The sequence below is a fragment of the Branchiostoma floridae genome, chromosome 7 (genome assembly GCF_000003815.2).
Source record: "Branchiostoma floridae strain S238N-H82 chromosome 7, Bfl_VNyyK, whole genome shotgun sequence".
Taxonomy (NCBI): domain Eukaryota; kingdom Metazoa; phylum Chordata; class Leptocardii; order Amphioxiformes; family Branchiostomatidae; genus Branchiostoma; species Branchiostoma floridae.
Window position 1 is genome coordinate 2,550,739 of NC_049985.1, and position 18,276 is coordinate 2,569,014.

Consider the following 18,276-nt stretch of genomic DNA (forward strand, 5'->3'; position numbering starts at 1 on the left):
TGTCAAGACATATAACAATTGTGTACTTGCTCATTACATGTATTGTATTGAAGTATATGTACAAGGACAAATTAGAAATTACCACAATACTGATTGTGATTTATTTGTCAAATGGTCATCTTTCAGATAAGTGAAGACAGAGATGGCTGATTCCAAGTTTGGAGATCACCAACAAGAGCAGACCAGGGACAAACCCTACATGTGCGGGGAATGTGGGTACAGAACTGCTCATAAGATTGCCTTGGACAGACATATGAGAACTCATACTGGAGAGAGACCCTTCAAGTGTGACAAGTGTGATTATTCTGCAGCATGGAAATCCGCTTCTGAACCGCCATCGACTAAAAACACCCCGGTGAGAAACCCCTACATGTGCGGGGGAATGTGGATACAGAACTGCTCATAATATGCCCTTGGACAGACATATGAGAACTCATACTGGAGAGAGACCCTTCAGGTGTGACCAATGTGACTATTCTACAGCCCAGAAATCTAATTTGGACTGCCATCGAATGAGACACACCGGTGAGAAACCCTACATGTGTGGGGAGTGTGGGTACAGGACGGCTTATAAGTCTGCCTTGGACAGACATATGAGAACTCATACAGGAGAGAGACCCTTCAGGTGTGACCAATGTGACTATTCTACAGCCCAGAAATCTAATTTGGACTGCCATCGAATGAGACACACCGGTGAGAAACCCTACATGTGTGGAGAGTGTGGGTACAGGACGGCTGATAAGTCTGACTTATCCAGACACATGAGGACTCATATGGAGGGAAAATACAAATGTGACCAGTGTGACTACTTTACTGGGAAAAAATGGGTTTTGGACTGCCATCGTCTCAAACACACTCGTCAGGTTGCAAGCCCTACTAGTACATGTGTTGGTAGTGTGGGTACAGAACAGCTATGAGGTCTGACTTATCCCAACATATGAGAACTCCCCACAAGTGTGACTTACTTACTTAGACTTAGCAGCTCCCACGTTGTGCGACGCATGAGGCAGTTAGAAGGTTCCAGCCAGTGTGACCAGTGTGAGAAAAAGGCTTTGATTACAGAGTAGCAAAACCTTTTTGTCACATTGAATTTGTGAATGGAACAAGCATCACAAAGAAGATCTGGATATACGAGATATTGTCAGATTTATATAGAAATGAGAAATTATCTACTGAAGTTTAAGTATGTGCTAGAAAAAAGGAACCAATATTTGAAATAATTCTGTTATGATAAATTGTAAGTTACAACAAATGGCATGATATTGCATTGGTATGATTATATTGCAGTGGTTTGGTAATATGTTGACGAGACTGTAGTTATGTATTGATGAACTGCAGGGTTGTGATAAGGAGATTGTAAAGCAAGTGCCAGTGGGGATATGACCACAATGATACATGTCACCAGTGGAAGATGGTGTGCACCATCATTAAAGAATAAACAAACCGGACTTTGAGCGTCTTTTATTTCTTTTGATCTACTTATGATAGGTCAGTATGAGAGTGAAATGCATTTCTGCAGTCAAACCTGGCAAATGTGACGCAATCTGACAATAAAGGGGCACACCCCAGTTTACTTGTATTTCGGGGTTCAGTGGACCGATCCCGATCGAACACCATATCGAACAAATAGAACCAGGTAAAACCCCCTGTTCTAGTTCGAACACCTCCGTCAAAAACAGCCCCAGTGGGACAGAAATGGCCAAAGAAAAATGCTTTGCTATTCTTTATTATTGAAGGCTACGCCCACCGAGTGTACTTGTTTTAGGAGGGAGAGCCACTGCATAGCATTACATTGTTGGTGGACAGGATTCACGTGTAGAGCAGGGTATGTATAAGACACGGGACTCTGCACTAGCAGACTTTGTAGAAGGTTTCTATCAGTTGCTGTGTAATACAAGCTCCCTCTTCAGGAGTGTCCGAGCCTGCTTTCTTCTTAATTTTGCTTTTCTCATCAGCATGCATGCAGCGTGCATGCAGCTGAACATTATGCATGCAACAAACGCAGTAGAAACCCTGTCACAGATATATGTACCCTGGTTTTCACGTGCATCGACAGCATGTCAGAAACCGGGCACTTCTGCCCACCAACAAGGTGATGCTATGGAGCGCCTACCGATTCCGCTTTAACTGAAATTATAACCCTCTTACCGCAGCTATATCCGCCCCCTCCTCAAATGACTGTACCCAATGGATGTAGCCTTCAACAAAGAAGGCAGTGTGATTTTTTTCGGCCCGGTCTGAGAGGATTTCAGGGCCAAGAAAGCTAAACAAAAGTCAGTCGTTTATTTCAGCTAAATAGCGGAGGCGACCAGTTCTGTCTGACAAGCGCTGTTTTTGACGGAGGTGTTCGAAATAGAACACGATCGAACAGGGGCGGGGCTTCGGGATCGGTCCATTGGAGGCAACACACCCGCAAGTCTAGCAACCTTCTCTACCAGGGAATTAGTAGTTTTAATAGTAGGAATTACTGGTTTAGCATGTCGTCTACTCGTAGTTGTATGATGATGTTGCTCACGGTAGATGTTTGTAGAAGTAATATAATTACTTTGAAAACGATGTCGGACAATTCAGTACCGTGCAATGAGAAGGAATAAAAAGCATTATGATAAATTTCCCATTTTTGCATTAAGGATATTGTGTAGTGACCACCTGTCCATAGTTACCAGTTGTTTGAGTGGTTTTGTTAAGCAATTTAGACTACCAGACTAGTTTAGACTGCAGTTAAGCAGGCTTCACACATAGACCTGACATAACTGATTGGCGGAACGTACGTTGTTTTCGTCAGTGGGTATTCAGGCGCAATTTGTGACCCCTTTTGACCCTAGCTGACCTCTGAACGGGGTCATTTCCTGCGTCACTAACTGGCGAGGAAGGCGGCGGTCACGTCTTTCCAGCGTTTTGATCTACTCTTCGTGTTTTGTTGAGTGCCCCAGACTGGAGGAAGTAAGGTAGAGAATGTTACTGACTTACCGTGACTTGATTTTGTCCCAAAGAAATGCTATCTTTTCACCTTACGGCTACTCGGACTACATCGTATTAGAAGCCTAACCTCATGGGGGAGGGGGGCGAATGTTTTTCTTCTATTTTTTATGATTTTCAATGTCGCAAGTGGGCTGAAAAACTCTCTGTTCATCTCTACGGCTAGCAAGTATATCTTTATGATATGTCATAATAAGGGTATAACAGGCGCAGCCTACTTCACCTAGACATCATCAAGGTATCAAGGTAAAGTAATAATTCCATGTCATATTTTTCATATGATATCTACTATGTACATGTATATTGCATGTTTTTCAGTGGTAGTAAAATCGGTAATTTTCTATATTTGGTGTTTCAAGCTAGCAAGTGGACTGTAGAAGAACTCTATGTTCATCTCTACAGCTAGCATTAGTACATCCTTATTATATGTTATAACATTGCATTATTATATTCAAGTATATGTACAAGATCAAATTAGAAATTGCCACAATGCTGAATGTGATTTATTTGTCAAATGGTTATCTTTCAGATAAGTGAAGGAAGGGATGGCTGATTCCAACCTTGGGGGTCATGAACAAGAACATTCCAGTGAGAAACCCTACATGTGTGGGGAGTGTGGATACAGGACTGCTCGTAAGTCTCACTTATCCCAACATATGAGAATACACACTGGAGAGAAACCCTACAAGTGTGACCTGTGCGACTATTCTTCAGCCCAGAAATCCAACTTGGACTGCCATCTAGCTAAACACACCGGTGAGAAACCCTACATGTGTGGGGAGTGTGGCTACAGAACTGCTTATAAGTCTCACTTATCCCAACATATGAGAAGACACACTGGAGAGAAACCTTACATGTGTGGGGAGTGTGGATACTGGACGGCTCATAAGTCTGCCTTATCCCAACATATGAAAACTCATACTGGAGAGAAACCCTACAAGTGTGACCAGTGTGACTATTCTGCAGCACGGAAATCCACTTTAGATAGCCATCGAGTAAAGCACACCGGTGAGAAACCCTACATGTGTGGGGAGTGTGGATACTGGACGGCTCATAAGTCTGCCTTATCCCAACATATGAAAACTCATACTGGAGAGAAACCCTACAAGTGTGACCAGTGTGACTATTCTGCAGCACGGAAATCCGCTTTAGACAGCCATCGAGTAAAGCACACCGGTGAGAAACCCTACATGTGTGGGGAGTGTGGTTACTTGACATCTAGTAGGTCTTCCTTATCCAAACATATGAGAACTCATACAGGGGAGAAACCCTATAAGTGTGACATGTGTGACTATTCTGCAGCCCGAAAATTCGCATTGAACAGCCATCGACTAAAACACACCGGTGAGAAACCCTACATGTGTGGGGAGTGTGGATACAGGATGGCCCATAAGTCTGCCTTATCCCAGCATATGAGAATTCATACAGGAGAAAAACCCTACAAATGTGACATGTGTGACTATTCTGCAGCACACAAATGTAGTTTGGAGAACCATCTAGCTAAACACACAGGTGAGAAACCCTACATGTGTGGGGAGTGTGGATACAGGACGGTTGAGAAGTCTGCATTATCCAGACATATGAGAACTCATACAGGAGAGAAACCTTACAAGTGTGACCAGTGTGACTATGCTGCAACCCGGAAATTCCAGTTGGAAAGCCATCGATTAAAACACACTGGTGAGAAACCCTACATGTGTGGGGAGTGTGGGTACAGGACTGTTCAGAAGTCAACCTTATCCAAACACATGAGGACTCATACAGGAGAGAAACCTTACAGGTGTGACTTGTGTGACCATTCTACAGCACAGAAATCCAGTTTGGATATGCACCGAGTAAAACACACCGATGAGAAACCCTACATGTGTGGGGAGTGTGGATACAGGGCAGCTCATAAGTCTTGCTTATCTAAACACATGAAGTCTCATATGGAGGGAAAATACAAATGTGACCAGTGTGACTACTCTACTGGGAAAAAATGGGTTTTGGACTGCCATCGACTAAAACACACTCGTCAGGTGACAAGCCCTACATGTGTGGGTAGTGTGGGTACAGGACAGCTGTGAGGTCTAACATATACCAACAGATGAGAACTCAAATGGGAGGAAAACCCTACAAGTGTGACCAGTGTGAGAAAAAGCCTTTGATTACAGAGTAGCAAAACCTTTTTGTCACATTAAATTTGTGAATAGGACTAGCATCACAAAGAAGATCTAGATATATAAGATACATTTGTATTGTCAGATTTATGAAGACGTGAAAAAATATCTTAAGGTATGAAGCATACATAAATAAATAAATAAATAAATACATGTAAGTATGTGCAAGGAAAAAGAAATCGACATTTGAAAGAATTCTGCATGATATGATAAATTGTTACAACGAATGACATGATATTGCATTATATTGCTAGTGGTTTGGTAATATGTTTATACTAGAATGCAGTTTTGTATAACTGCAGTTGCAATAAGGGGATCACAAGGAAGTACCGGTGGGGATATGACCACAATGATACGTGAAACAGATAAATACAATTTTATGTTCCCTGCCGATTCTTGGTTTGTCACCAGTGAAAGATGGTGTTCACCATGTTAACATCATTAAAGAACAGACAAACCGTACTTGGGATGTTCTTTTTTTTATTTCTTGTGAGTCAGATAACACGGGCATAGGGTGAAATATATTATATTTATACAGTCAAACCTGTGCAAGTGACCACTTTTACACAAGACCACCTGGCCATTGATATACAGTCAAACCTGTACTAGTGACCACCTCTACATAAGGACCACCCAGCAAATGATATACAGTCAAATCAGTACTGGTAACCACTTTCACCACCCGATTCACACAGGACCACCTGGTAATTGATATATTGTCAATATGTTCTTTTGATGACCTCTACACGTTCATTGATATACGGGCTTCTCATTGACGTCATACTATTTTTTTTTTAAATCTTCTGACGACTATGTTGGTGGGTACAAATGTAATTGAATTAAGCAGTAGCATCTTTGTATATCATACATATTTCCTGTCTTATTATTTGCTTTAAAACCTACCTATTTTATTGCCAATAGCAAACACGCAAAAAATCAATGTTGCAATTATCCCGCATGTGTGAGATGTGTGGGTACAGGACTGCTGTGAGGCCTTACCGTAACGTTACTAGTACTTGTGCGACTGAGGGAGAGTGAGGACATTTTATTTGGATAGATACAGTGCAATGTAGTCGCAGGCGACTTGGTTTTACGCCCCCGCTTGGTAGCGGGAGCTATAACAGCGTAAAATGGTGACTGCAACCAAGGAGCTTTTGTCAGTCTACAATGTAGCTGAAAATAAAACCTCCATGGCTTCAAGTTCTAAACTAAAGAATCTGATGAGTGCAAACTTTATCGTGCAAAAATTTTGTTTTTAGAGTACACTTGCTTCTCAAAGTCACGACGACGAGACATAGACCTGACATAACTGAATTGGCGAACGTACGTTTGTTTTCGTCAGTGGGTACTCAGGCACAATTTGTGACCCCATTTAACCCCTACTGACCTCTGCAGGGGTCACTTCTCAGCGTCACTGGCGAGAAACGAGAAAAGGAACGCGACGGTCACGATTTTCCAGTGATTTGCTCTACTCGTCGTGATTTGGTGAGTGTTCCAGACAGAAGGAAGTAAGGTAGAGAATGTTACTGACTTACCATGACTTGATTTTGACCAAAAAGATGCTATCCTCACGGCTACTCTGACCACAGTGTGTTGGAATGTTGGAAGCCTGAACTCATGGGGAGGGGGGACCCGGGGGCCCGCGATTGGTTGCGGTCGCATTTGTCTCGTCACGAAAATGCAAATGAGCAAACGCCCGATTTCACGACCACGAAATTGGAATATGACCTGACGTTGCGACGTTGCACGTGAGTTGCCCAATCCCGGCACGCGAGGAAGCCCAGGACAGCGATCGTGCCCCACGACGTATGTCTATGATTCTCAAACTGACAACATACAATTGATGAATCGCTGGGAAAAATGATGCCCCACGACGTATATGTAACGTTATGTCTATGATTCTCAAACTGACAACATACAATAATTGACGAATTGCTGGGAAAAATGATGCCCCACGACGTATGTCTATGATTCTCAAACTGACAACATACAATTGACGAATCGCTGGGAAAAATGATGCCCCACGACGTATAAACGTTATGTCTATGATTCTCAAACTGACAACATACAATAATTGACGAATTGCTGGGAAAAATGATGCCCCACGACGTATGTCTATGATTCTCAAACTGACAACATACAATAATTGACGAATTGCTGGGAAAAATGATGCCCCACGACGTATGTCTATGATTCTCAAACTGACAACATACATCAGTTCTGTCATATCTGATTTCACATCTGACAGTGCTACCGTAATGATGTGAATATGTGACATATGACAATGCGAAGAACTTCTGTCATCTGCCCTACTATGATGACCTAAAATATTACACCAAGTCAGGTTTTTAATCTAACATCTGACATTGGTCCTTACACCAAGTCAGGTTTTTAATCTAACATCTGACATTGGTCCTTGCGCCATGTCAGATTTTTAAATCAGATTTTAGATTGAAATAATCTGTTTGAAGACGAATGTTTGATGTTTGATTCAAAAATCTGACAGTGCTACAAAAAATGTCAGATGTTAGACTAGAAATCTTACATTGGGAGGATGATTGTCAGATGTCAGACAGGAAATCTGACAATAATATGAAAAATGTCAGGTGTTAGATTAAAAATCTGACATGGCGTAAGGACAAATGTCAGACGTTAGATTGAAAACCTGACATGGCGTAATTAAGGGCCAATGTCAGATCTTAGATAAAAAAAAACTGACACCGGTTGTAAGGACCATTGTCAGATGTTACTAGATTTAAAATCATAGTAGGGCAGATGACAAAAATAGTTCTTCGCATTGTCATATGTCACATATTCACATCATTACGGTAGCACTGTCAGATGCGTCAATTGTATGTTGTCAGTTTGAGAATCATAGACATACGTCGTGGGGCATCATTTTTCCCAGCAATTCGTCAATTGTATGTTGTCAGTTTGAGAATCATAGACATACGTCGTGGGGCATCAGTTTTCCCAGCAATTCGTCAATTATTGTATGTTGTCAGTTTGAGAATCATAGACATAACGTTTATACGTCGTGGGGCATCATTTTTCCCAGCAATTCGTCAATTGTATGTTGTCAGTTTGAGAATCATAGACATACGTCGTGGGGCATCATTTTTCCCAGCGATTCGTCAATTATTGTATGTTGTCAGTTTGAGAATCATAGACATAACGTTTATACGTCGTGGGGCATCATTTTTCCCAGCGATTCGTCAATTGTATGTTGTCAGTTTGAGAATCATAGACATACGTCGTGGGGCATCGTTTTTCCCAGCGATTCGTCAATTGTATGTTGTCAGTTTGAGAATCATAGACATGCGTCGTGGGGCATCATTTTTCCCAGCGATTCGTCAATTATTGTATGTTGTCAGTTTGAGAATCATAGACATAACGTTTATACGTCGTGGGGCATCATTTTTCCCAGCGATTCGTCAATTGTATGTTGTCAGTTTGAGAATCATAGACATACGTCGTGGGGCATCGTTTTTCCCAGCGATTCGTCAATTGTATGTTGTCAGTTTGAGAATCATAGACATGCGTCGTGGGGCATCATTTTTCCCAGCGATTCGTCAATTATTGTATGTTGTCAGTTTGAGAATCATAGACATAACGTTTATACGTCGTGGGGCATCATTTTTCCCAGCGATTCGTCAATTGTATGTTGTCAGTTTGAGAATCATAGACATACGTCGTGGGGCACGATCGCTGTCCTGGGCTTCCTCGCGTGCCGGGATTGGGCAACTCACGTGCAACGTCGCAACGTCAGGTCATATTCCAATTTCGTGGTCGTGAAATCGGGCGTTTGCTCATTTGCATTTTCGTGACGAGACAAATGCGACCGTTCAAAATTAACATGTAGATTTATGACTAGTGTACTAGTGCTCTGCACTACTATGCTCTGCAAGTACAATACGCTACAGTACTCTGCTGTTTGTGTAGTTTGCTGTACCCAGGTTCACCTGAAAAACAGGGACTTTGTCCTGAGAGTGTAGACGTGGCTAAATAAAATGAAATATGTCTTTGTATCCACCTCCCTCAAGGAATTCACAAAAGGCTTTTGTACTTTTTGACAATACCAGAAGTAGCTATGAGGTATAACAAGACCAGGGTATGTTTTTTTTTCATGTATGCTATCTACTGCATCAATACTTCAGTGGTAGTGAAACCAGTGGTAATTTTCTACATTATCATATTTAATTATATGTACAAGGACACATTGATAATTGCCACAATGATGGTCATGATTAATTTGTCAAATGTTAATTTTTCAGATACGTGATCAAAGAGATGGCTGATTCTGAGGTTGGAGGTCAGGAACAAGAGCAGACCAGTGAAAAACCCTACATGTGTGTGGAGTGTGGGTACAGAGCTGTTCTGAAAACTAACTTGGACAGACATATAAGGACTCACACTGGAGAGAAACCCTTCAAGTGTGACCAGTGTGACTTTTCTGCGGCACAGAAATCAAGTTTAGACATTCATCAACGAAAACACACAGGTGAGAAACCCTACATGTGTGGGGAGTGTGGGTACAGAACTGCTAAGAAGTCTCACTTGTCCCGACATATGAAAACTCACACTGGAGAGAAACATTTCAAGTGTGACCTGTGTGACTATTCTGCAGCTGTGAAATCCAATTTGAAAAGACATCGACGAAAACACACCGGTGAGAAACCCTACATGTGTGATGAGTGCGGATACAGAACAGTTGAGAAGTCTACCTTATCCATACATATAAAAACTCATACTGGAGAGAAACCCTACAAGTGTGACCTGTGTGACTTTTCTGCAGCCGTAAAATCTAATTTGAACAGACATCAATTAAAACATACTGGAGAGAAACCCTACATGTGTGGGGAGTGTGGATACAGGACTGTTCAGAAGTCAACCTTATCCAGACACATGAGGACTCATACAGGAGAGAAACCTTACAGGTGTGACTTGTGTGACCATTCTACAGCACAGAAATCCAGTTTGGACAGTCATCAAGTAAAACACACCAATGAGAAACCCTACATGTGTGGGGAGTGTGGATACAGGGCAGCTCATAAGTCTTGCTTATCTAAACACATGAAGTCACATATGGAGGGAAAATACAAATGTGACCAATGCGACTACTCTACTGTGAAAAAATGGGTTCTGGACTGCCATCGACTGAAACACACTCGTCAGGTGGCAAGCCCTACTAGTAGTAGTACATGTGTGGGGAGTGTGGGTACAGGACAGATGTGAGGTCTGACTTATCCCAACAGATGAGAACTCAAATAGTAGGAAAATCCTACAAGTGTGACCAGTTTGAGAAAAGGACTTTGATTTCAGTGTAGGAGAACCTTTTTGCCACATTGAATATATGAATAGAACAAGCATCACAATCTGGATCTAGATATACGAGACATTATCAGATTTATAAAGAAGTGAAAAATTATCTACTGAAGTTAAAGTATGTGCTAGAAAAAAGGAACGAACATTTGAAAGTATTCTGTATCAAATGATAAATTGTATGTTAGATAGAATGACATGATATTGCATTAATATGATTGCAGGGGTATGGTAATATGTTGACTACAATGCAGTTATGTATAGATGAACTGCAGGGTTGCGATAAGGGGATCGCAAGGAAGTACCAGTGAGGATATGAACGCAATGATACATGATACAAATCAATACAAATTGTATATTCCCTGCCGCCTATCCTTGGTTTGTCACCAGTGGAAGATGGTGTGCATAGTGTTAACATCATTAAAGAACAGACAATCTGGACTTTGTGCGTCTCTTATTTCTTGTGAGATAGTTATGACATTCGATTCAGCTCTATAAGATCATGACCAAGAAAGAGCGAATCGATCCCGAGAGCTTCTTTGGGTTAGCAAACCTCGACAAAACAAGAGGTCACTGCTTCAAGATTAAAGTGCCACTAGCCAGATCTAATGTGCAACGCCAGTCGTTCTCCGCAAGGACAGTTTGATTGTGGAATTCTCTGCCCGAGGAAGTGGTAACAGCAAACAGTGTGAACACTTTTAAAACAATGCTGGACAAGTTCTGGGAGCATAAGAGATACAAGGAATGAAGATCTAGAGGTTGTGCCAACAGGCGGGAGCCTTACTACAACGAAGTATCCTCAAGGTATGACTGTATAAGATTGAAATGCATTTATACACTCAAACCTTGTCAATTGGACACAATTCAACAACGAACTGCCATGACATATTGTAAACTTCAAAGCCTATAGTTGTAACAACCTTTGTAATTGCTTTTAATAACTAGTTACTCTGGGACGTAGGGTAACCTACGACGACAGAGCAATGTTGTTGGGTGAGGTAACAACTGTATTTGTAGCTGTTACACGTATTGCCAATAGGAAACTCACTGACAACCCAAATTAATGTTACATTTATCCAGCATCTTTGGGGTATGTGGGTACCGGACAGCTATAAGGTCTTATTGTAACGTTACTTGTGCAACTAATGACATCTTATCTGGATATGGTGCAACCTAATACTTTTAGTGACTTTACAATGAAACATTAGCTGAAAATAAAACCTCCATGGTTTAACGTTATATCCTATCAAGGAGCTTTTATCAAGCTCCTTGATCCTATAAACAAAAGATGCCAAGGGGGAAACGTGATCATGCGAAACTTTTATTTTTAGAATAGATTTGCTTCTCAGAGCCACGACGACCAGACATAGACCTGACATACTGAATTGGCTAACGTACGTTTGTTTTCGTCAGGGGGTAATCAGGTACAAGATGTGACCCCTTTTGACCCCAATTGACCTCTGCACCGTGCTTGTTCTCGGCGAGGTATTACGTCACTGGCGAGAAACGAGAAAGGAACGCGACGGACACGTCTTTCCAGTGATTTGATCTACTCGTCGTGTTTTGGTGAGTGTCCCAGACTAGTGGAAGTAAGGTAAGAGAATGTTACTTACTTACCATGGCTTCATTTTGATTCAACCCATGGTATCTTTTGACCTTACGGCTACTCTGACTACAGCGTGTTGCTAGTCTGAACTCATGGGGGAGGGGGGCGAATGTTTAAAATTACCATTTCCCGATGCTTGGGCTGTGTATGTGAAATGTAAACATTCAATATTTAATAATTCTTACTCAGGAATGTGAATATGTCATTATTTGCACCATTTTATATGATCATCCTTAGGGTCAGCGTTGTATAACAGGGCTCGAAATACACTTTTCAGTCAAGGGTAAAAGGTAGAGGTAAACGGTAACTTGCACCAAAAGAAACGGTATCAGGACAACTCGGCACCTGGGACGACTCGGCACCTGGCCAAGTGGGAAAACTTGGCACCAAGAATATGACATAAAATTGTGAAGGTTTGTGAGAAATGCAAGATGTTTAACTGCAAAACGTTTCTCTCACTGCAATAACTTGTAAGTCATACAGTCGGCACAATTTTACGGACATTTTGAGGCTCTGAACGTCACTTCAAGGTACGTTAACTTTGAACGGCCGAGGCTCTGTCTATATCAGATCGGTCATCGCAACGCGTTTTTGAAACCTACAAACAGTTGTAATTTATGACCAACAAAATATATTGACATATTGATTTTGACCTTGGAACGTTTTCGACATGAGTATGGACACTGATTATGTTTTGACGCACCGGTTTTATGTTTTCTGTACTGTATGTTGTCCCTGGTGTTCAAAGTTTGACTGATTGTTATCACGTTTTTGTCCTGTATTTATTATTTACATGTATGTTTGATGGGCCCCCTTGGAAATCAACTACTGTATGCACTGTTGTAGGGGTAACCCATCTGTCTCAAGATGAAATAAATAAATAAATGAACTGCTTATTACATCTATTTTCATTTGTACTAACTTGCAAACACGGTGATATAGAAGAGAAGTAGAGTGACATCGTGAAAGAACGCCGATATAACAACTAAAAAATGGCGTCGCCGGCGCGGCCCGCAACATGTTTTGGGGATCTTGTATCCCAAAAATTTGTATACAAAACGTTACCTCGTGGGGTGAGATTGATTTGTACATTCTTATGTCACTTCTTATACTGCCGGAATGATAGGATTATCATTCTTCGAGTGCAAAATATAAAAGTTATGTGCCGAGTAAGTATGGTGCCGACTAGGGCCGATCTGTCTCAGGTGCCGAGTCGTCTCGAAACCAAAGAAACTTACTTGCACAACCCAAAATAGGGAACTGTTAACCCCTTATCTCCTCTTCTGAAAATTTGCAAATGTACGTGAGTAAATGGGGATACCTAAAGACCACATGTTTGGATATTTTGTTTTTCCGTAGCGTATTCTATTTTGGGTTTTAAATTCTACAAACAGTTTCATAAAAACTGTGAATTTAGGCTAAATTAAAGACAATGCAATGTCTACAACTCGATAAGATCCATTTCTTCTGGTGACTCTTCGAGTGACATCCATCACAGTAACTATTCTTAAGCATCTCCAGAATGAAGTGGTAGAACAACTCAATACAATACATATAACTGGAAAAACCAGTTGAACATATGATGCAAATCAAGGTAAGACAACACCATAGGAATCATAATCATTGTACTTTTGTAGAGATGGAATTGTCTCAAAATGTTGTTTACCTGGACGTTTAACCAAATTTAGAAATAACAAATTTAGGCTTTTTTTATTCAGTGTTATTTTCTTTTACTTTTTTATTGTTATTGGGTGGGCTGACTACTCACTCTTTGCAGCCAGGGGCTGAATTGCGAGGAGCTTACAATAGGCGGGGCTAAATCGCAAGGGTCTGGAGCGAGCTGCCATTCGGCGCCACTCAGGTGACCTCAATACGACTGTCGCAAGTGTCTGGAGCGAGCTGCCATTCGGCGCCACTCAGGTGACCTCAATACGACAGTAATTGCCCCAGGTGCGGCCAAGGAACTGTAGGTTTTGAACCACTCACACCGCACCGTGGCACATGTGGCGGGTTCTTTAACGTGCCTGGGGTGTGGCTCTCCCCAGACACGGGACCTCTATTTAACGTCCTATCCGAGGGACGACTCATTTTCACTTGAGGAAAGTCGTGTAAAGTACCTTTCCCAAGGGCACAAGACCGGCAGCACAGCAGGTGAATTCGATCCCGCGACCTCTCGGTCACGAGGTGAACACAATACCACTGTGCTACGCGGCTTCACAAAGGCTTTTACCTTTTAATGACAGACAATATTCTAGGTGTGTGTAAGCTTTTTCTAATGTCAGGTATTAGAGGACAAAAGTAACTTGCACTGGTGCAAGTTTGGTCTAAACTTACTTGCACCACACCAATTTTACTTGCACAAACTTGCATATGCATGTGGTATTTCGAGCCCTGTATAAGGTTTAGGGCTATGTGTTACTAGTATTCACAGAAACCCCATGTCAACCGTACAGATGAATAAAAAACTTTTTTCTTTACCATTTGACACGATTTTTTCTTCTACAACTTAGTATAAGTAGTAGTAGTACACAATCAACATTAGGGTTATGCACTCTACATCTAGCCGTGTGTGATATCCCCTCTGATAGGACGTTAAATGGGGTCCGGGGTTTGAAGAGAACCACACATCATGCACGTTAAGGAACCTTCCACACCTTTCAAAAAAGAGTAGAGACATGCCCTGGTGTGTGATGGTACAAACAATTCTGTCTGGAGTTGGTGATTAACGACAAATCACCCGGATGGAGGCCTGGCAAGCCATCTCGTATCAGCCATATGGTGATTTACACCATTTAACCACTTTCACTTTATTTCCAGCCGGGAGACCTGGTGCATCCCCGTCTTGAAATCTGCCAGCAAAGGGCATGTCAAAGGGTTTGGTATAATCTCGTCATGTGTCAGCACTTCTTTTTTTTATTTGCTTTTGGACAGACGAGGACAATGTGGCACTGCACTCAAGTTTTGTAACTTATATTAACAGTGTGGTACAGACAGAAGGTAATGGTAGTCTTTTACCTCCCCGACCGAAGTCAGGTACCCATTTTTACACCTGGTTGAAGTGAGGAAGGTCGTGTAAAGTGCCTTTCCCAAGGGAACAACGTCCGGGGCATGACGGGATCGAACTCAGGACCTTTAGATTCCAAGCCGAACGCTGTACCAGTTACGCCACGGCCGACACCACAATGTCAGTATCAGCACTTCATGCGATGATGATGTCTTTGTACCCACCTACTCCAGGTATTCGTGAAAGGACGCTGTACTTTACGACGGTGCCAGAAGTTGCTGTGGGGAGAACGGATACGTTTCCTGTGTCAGTCAAAGGGTAGAACAAGTCCAGACTCCAGGGTATGTTTTTTTTCATATATGTGTAATTGCCTTCAGCTTGACTTTGTCTTACCTTTGTTTTCTTTGGAATCCAAATTGTCTTCAGTTTGAATTGTCTTAGAACGTTTCCTATTGGACATCTGAAATTGTCTTCATTCATAGAGTATAAAAGACCGTTTCTTCCAGATCACTTCAGTGTCACTGACAAAAACTGGTGGATTCCAGTTGAAACGTCTGACCGTTTCCAAAACCATATCCAGTTGATTGATTAACTACTTTTTGGTGTATCTTATTACCTGGATGTCTAACCTACATTGACGTATGTGTAATACTTCATCAATATTGCACTCAGTGGTTGTAGAATGATGCTTTTTGGATGTGATGGTTCAACAAAGAGATAGTCTGTAAAACTCACTGTTCATCTCTCACTCTAGCAAGTCCATCCACATCTTTATCATGTGCTGCTACATTGTTTTAATTTTGAGTGTACATAGAAGGACAAATACAAGCAATGATGGTTGTGATCAATCTGTCAAATGATAATCTTTCAGATAAGTGGTCAAAAACATGGCTGATTCCAACTTTGGAAGTCACGGACAAGGAAAGACCCGTAAGAAACCCTACATTTGTGGGGAGTGTGGGTACAGAGCTGCTTATAAGTGTCACTTATCCCTACATATGAGAAGACACACTGGAGAGAAACCTTACCTGTGCGAAGAGTGTGGGCACAGAACTGCTAACAAGAAAGACTTATCTCAACATATGAGAACTCACACTGGAGAGAAACCCTACAAGTGTGACCTGTGTGACTATTCTGCAGCACAGAAATCCACTTTGAACATTCATCGACGAAAACACACTGGTGAGAAACCCTACATGTGTGGAGAGTGTGGGTACAGGATGGCTCATAAGTCTGCCTTATCCTTACACATGAGAACTCACACAGGAGAGAAACCCTACAAGTGTGACCAGTGTGACTATTCTGCAGCACAAAAATTAAATTTGGACATCCATCTAGCTAAACACACTGGAGACAAACCCTACATGTGTGGGGATTGTGGCTATCGAACAGTCAATAGGTCTCATTTATCCAGACATATGGGAACTCACACTAGAGAGAAACCCTTCAGTTGTGACCTGTGTGACTATTCTGCAGCCCGGAAATCCACTTTGACCAACCATCTACGAAAACATGCTGGTGAGAAACCCTACATGTGTGGGGAGTGTGGGTACAGGGCAGTTAGGAAGTCTCACTTATCCCTACATCTGAGAACTCATACAAGAGAAAAACCCTACAAATGTGACCTGTGTGACTATTCTGCAGCCCAGAAACCCAATTTGGATATGCACCGAGTAAAACACACTGATGAGAAACCCTACATGTGTGGAGATTGTGGGTACAGGGCAGCTATGAAGTGTACCTTATCCCAACATATGAAAACTCATACTGGAGAGAAACCCTACAAGTGTGATCTGTGTGACTATTCTGCAGCTGTGAAATCCAATTTGAAAAGACATCAATTAAAACACACCGGTGAGAAACCCTACATGTGTGGGGAGTGTGGACACAGGACGGTTGAGAAGTCTGCATTATCCATACATATGAGAACTCATACAGGGGAGAAACCCTACAAGTGTGACCTGTGTGACTATTCTGCAGCAGGGAGATCAGCTTTGAACATTCATCGACAAAAACACACATGTGAGAAACCCTACATGTGTGGAGAATGTGGGTACAGCACTGCTCATAAGTTTGCCTTGGACAAACATATGAAAACTCATACTGGAGAGAAACATTACAAGTGTGACCTGTGTGACTATTCTGCAGCTGTGAAATCCAATTTGAAAAGACATCAATTAAAACACACCGGTGAGAAACCCTTCATATGTGGGGAGTGTGGATACAGGACGGTTGAGAAGTCTGCATTATCCATACATATGAGAACTCATACAGGGGAGAAACCCTACAAGTGTGACCTGTGTGACTATTCTGCAGCAGGGAAATCAGCTTTGAACATTCATCGCCGAAAACACACATGTGAGAAACCCTACATGTGTGGAGAATGTGGGTACAGCACTGCTCATAAGTTTGCCTTGGACAAACATATGAAAACTCATACTGGAGAGAAACATTACAAGTGTGACCTGTGTCACTATTTCACAGCAGTGAAATCCAATTTAAAAAGACATCAATTAAAACACACAGGTGAGAAACCCTACATGTGTGATGAGTGTGGATACAGGGCGGTTGAGAAGTCTGACTTAATCAGACACATTAGAACTCATACAGGCGAGAAACCCTACAAGTGTGACCAGTGTGACTATTCTGCAGCACAGAAATCCGCTTTGAACTTTCATCGAAGAAAACACACTGATGAGAAACCCCACATGTGTGGGGAGTGTGGGTACAGGACAGCTCAAAAGTCTACCTTATCACAACATATGAAAACTCATACAGGGGCAAAACCCTACAACTACAAGTGTGACCAGTGTGACTATTCTGCAGCACGGAAATACCATTTGGACAGGCATCGACTAAATCACACTAGTTAGAAATCCTACATGTGCAAGTTAGCTTTAGGTCGGATTCACAACTGTCAAGAAGTCTGACTTATCCAGACACATGAGAACTTGTACACAAGAGAAACCCTTCAAACCAGTGTGACCTATGTAGCTTTTCTGCAGCACAGAAAAATACAGTCAAACCTGTCTATAGCGGCCACTCAAGGGACTGGAGAAAATGTTGATCAATTGACCATGAGCAAGCTACACATGATTTCAGTTCCCACTAATCTTTCTCACCAAGTGAATAAGGGTTCAAACAAACAAGTAACATTGTATCGATCGGTAAATTCACCAACAAAGACTTGCACTTTAATACTACCA

The 18,276-nt window shown here is 41.8% G+C and overlaps 3 protein-coding genes across 3 annotated transcripts in view; all 3 read left to right on the top strand.

Moving 5' to 3' along the window:
* The window catches only part of LOC118419760 (zinc finger protein 525-like), a 16,710-nt gene extending 15,262 nt beyond the window's left edge, over window positions 1-1,448 (top strand). The window contains exon 2 of the mRNA XM_035826341.1: window positions 127-1,448. Coding sequence (XP_035682234.1) covers window positions 408-917 — 510 coding nt within the window. The 5' untranslated portion in view covers window positions 127-407 and the 3' untranslated portion in view covers window positions 918-1,448. The remainder of the gene's footprint in view (window positions 1-126) is intronic.
* Window positions 1,449-2,847: 1,399 nt separating this feature from the next.
* On the top strand, window positions 2,848-5,608 carry LOC118420339 (zinc finger protein 845-like). Its single transcript, XM_035827111.1, has 2 exons — window positions 2,848-2,948; window positions 3,509-5,608. The coding sequence occupies exon 2, from the start codon at window positions 3,525-3,527 to the stop codon at window positions 5,043-5,045; it is 1,521 nt and encodes a 506-aa protein (XP_035683004.1). The 5' UTR covers window positions 2,848-2,948; window positions 3,509-3,524; the 3' UTR covers window positions 5,046-5,608.
* Window positions 5,609-11,925: 6,317 nt separating this feature from the next.
* Window positions 11,926-17,943, top strand: LOC118419292 (zinc finger protein 761-like). The gene is made up of 5 exons (XM_035825638.1): window positions 11,926-12,026; window positions 14,884-14,940; window positions 15,304-15,411; window positions 15,942-17,260; window positions 17,849-17,943. The coding sequence occupies exons 4-5, from the start codon at window positions 15,958-15,960 to the stop codon at window positions 17,941-17,943; spliced, it is 1,398 nt and encodes a 465-aa protein (XP_035681531.1). The 5' UTR covers window positions 11,926-12,026; window positions 14,884-14,940; window positions 15,304-15,411; window positions 15,942-15,957.
* Window positions 17,944-18,276: the final 333 nt, after the last annotated feature.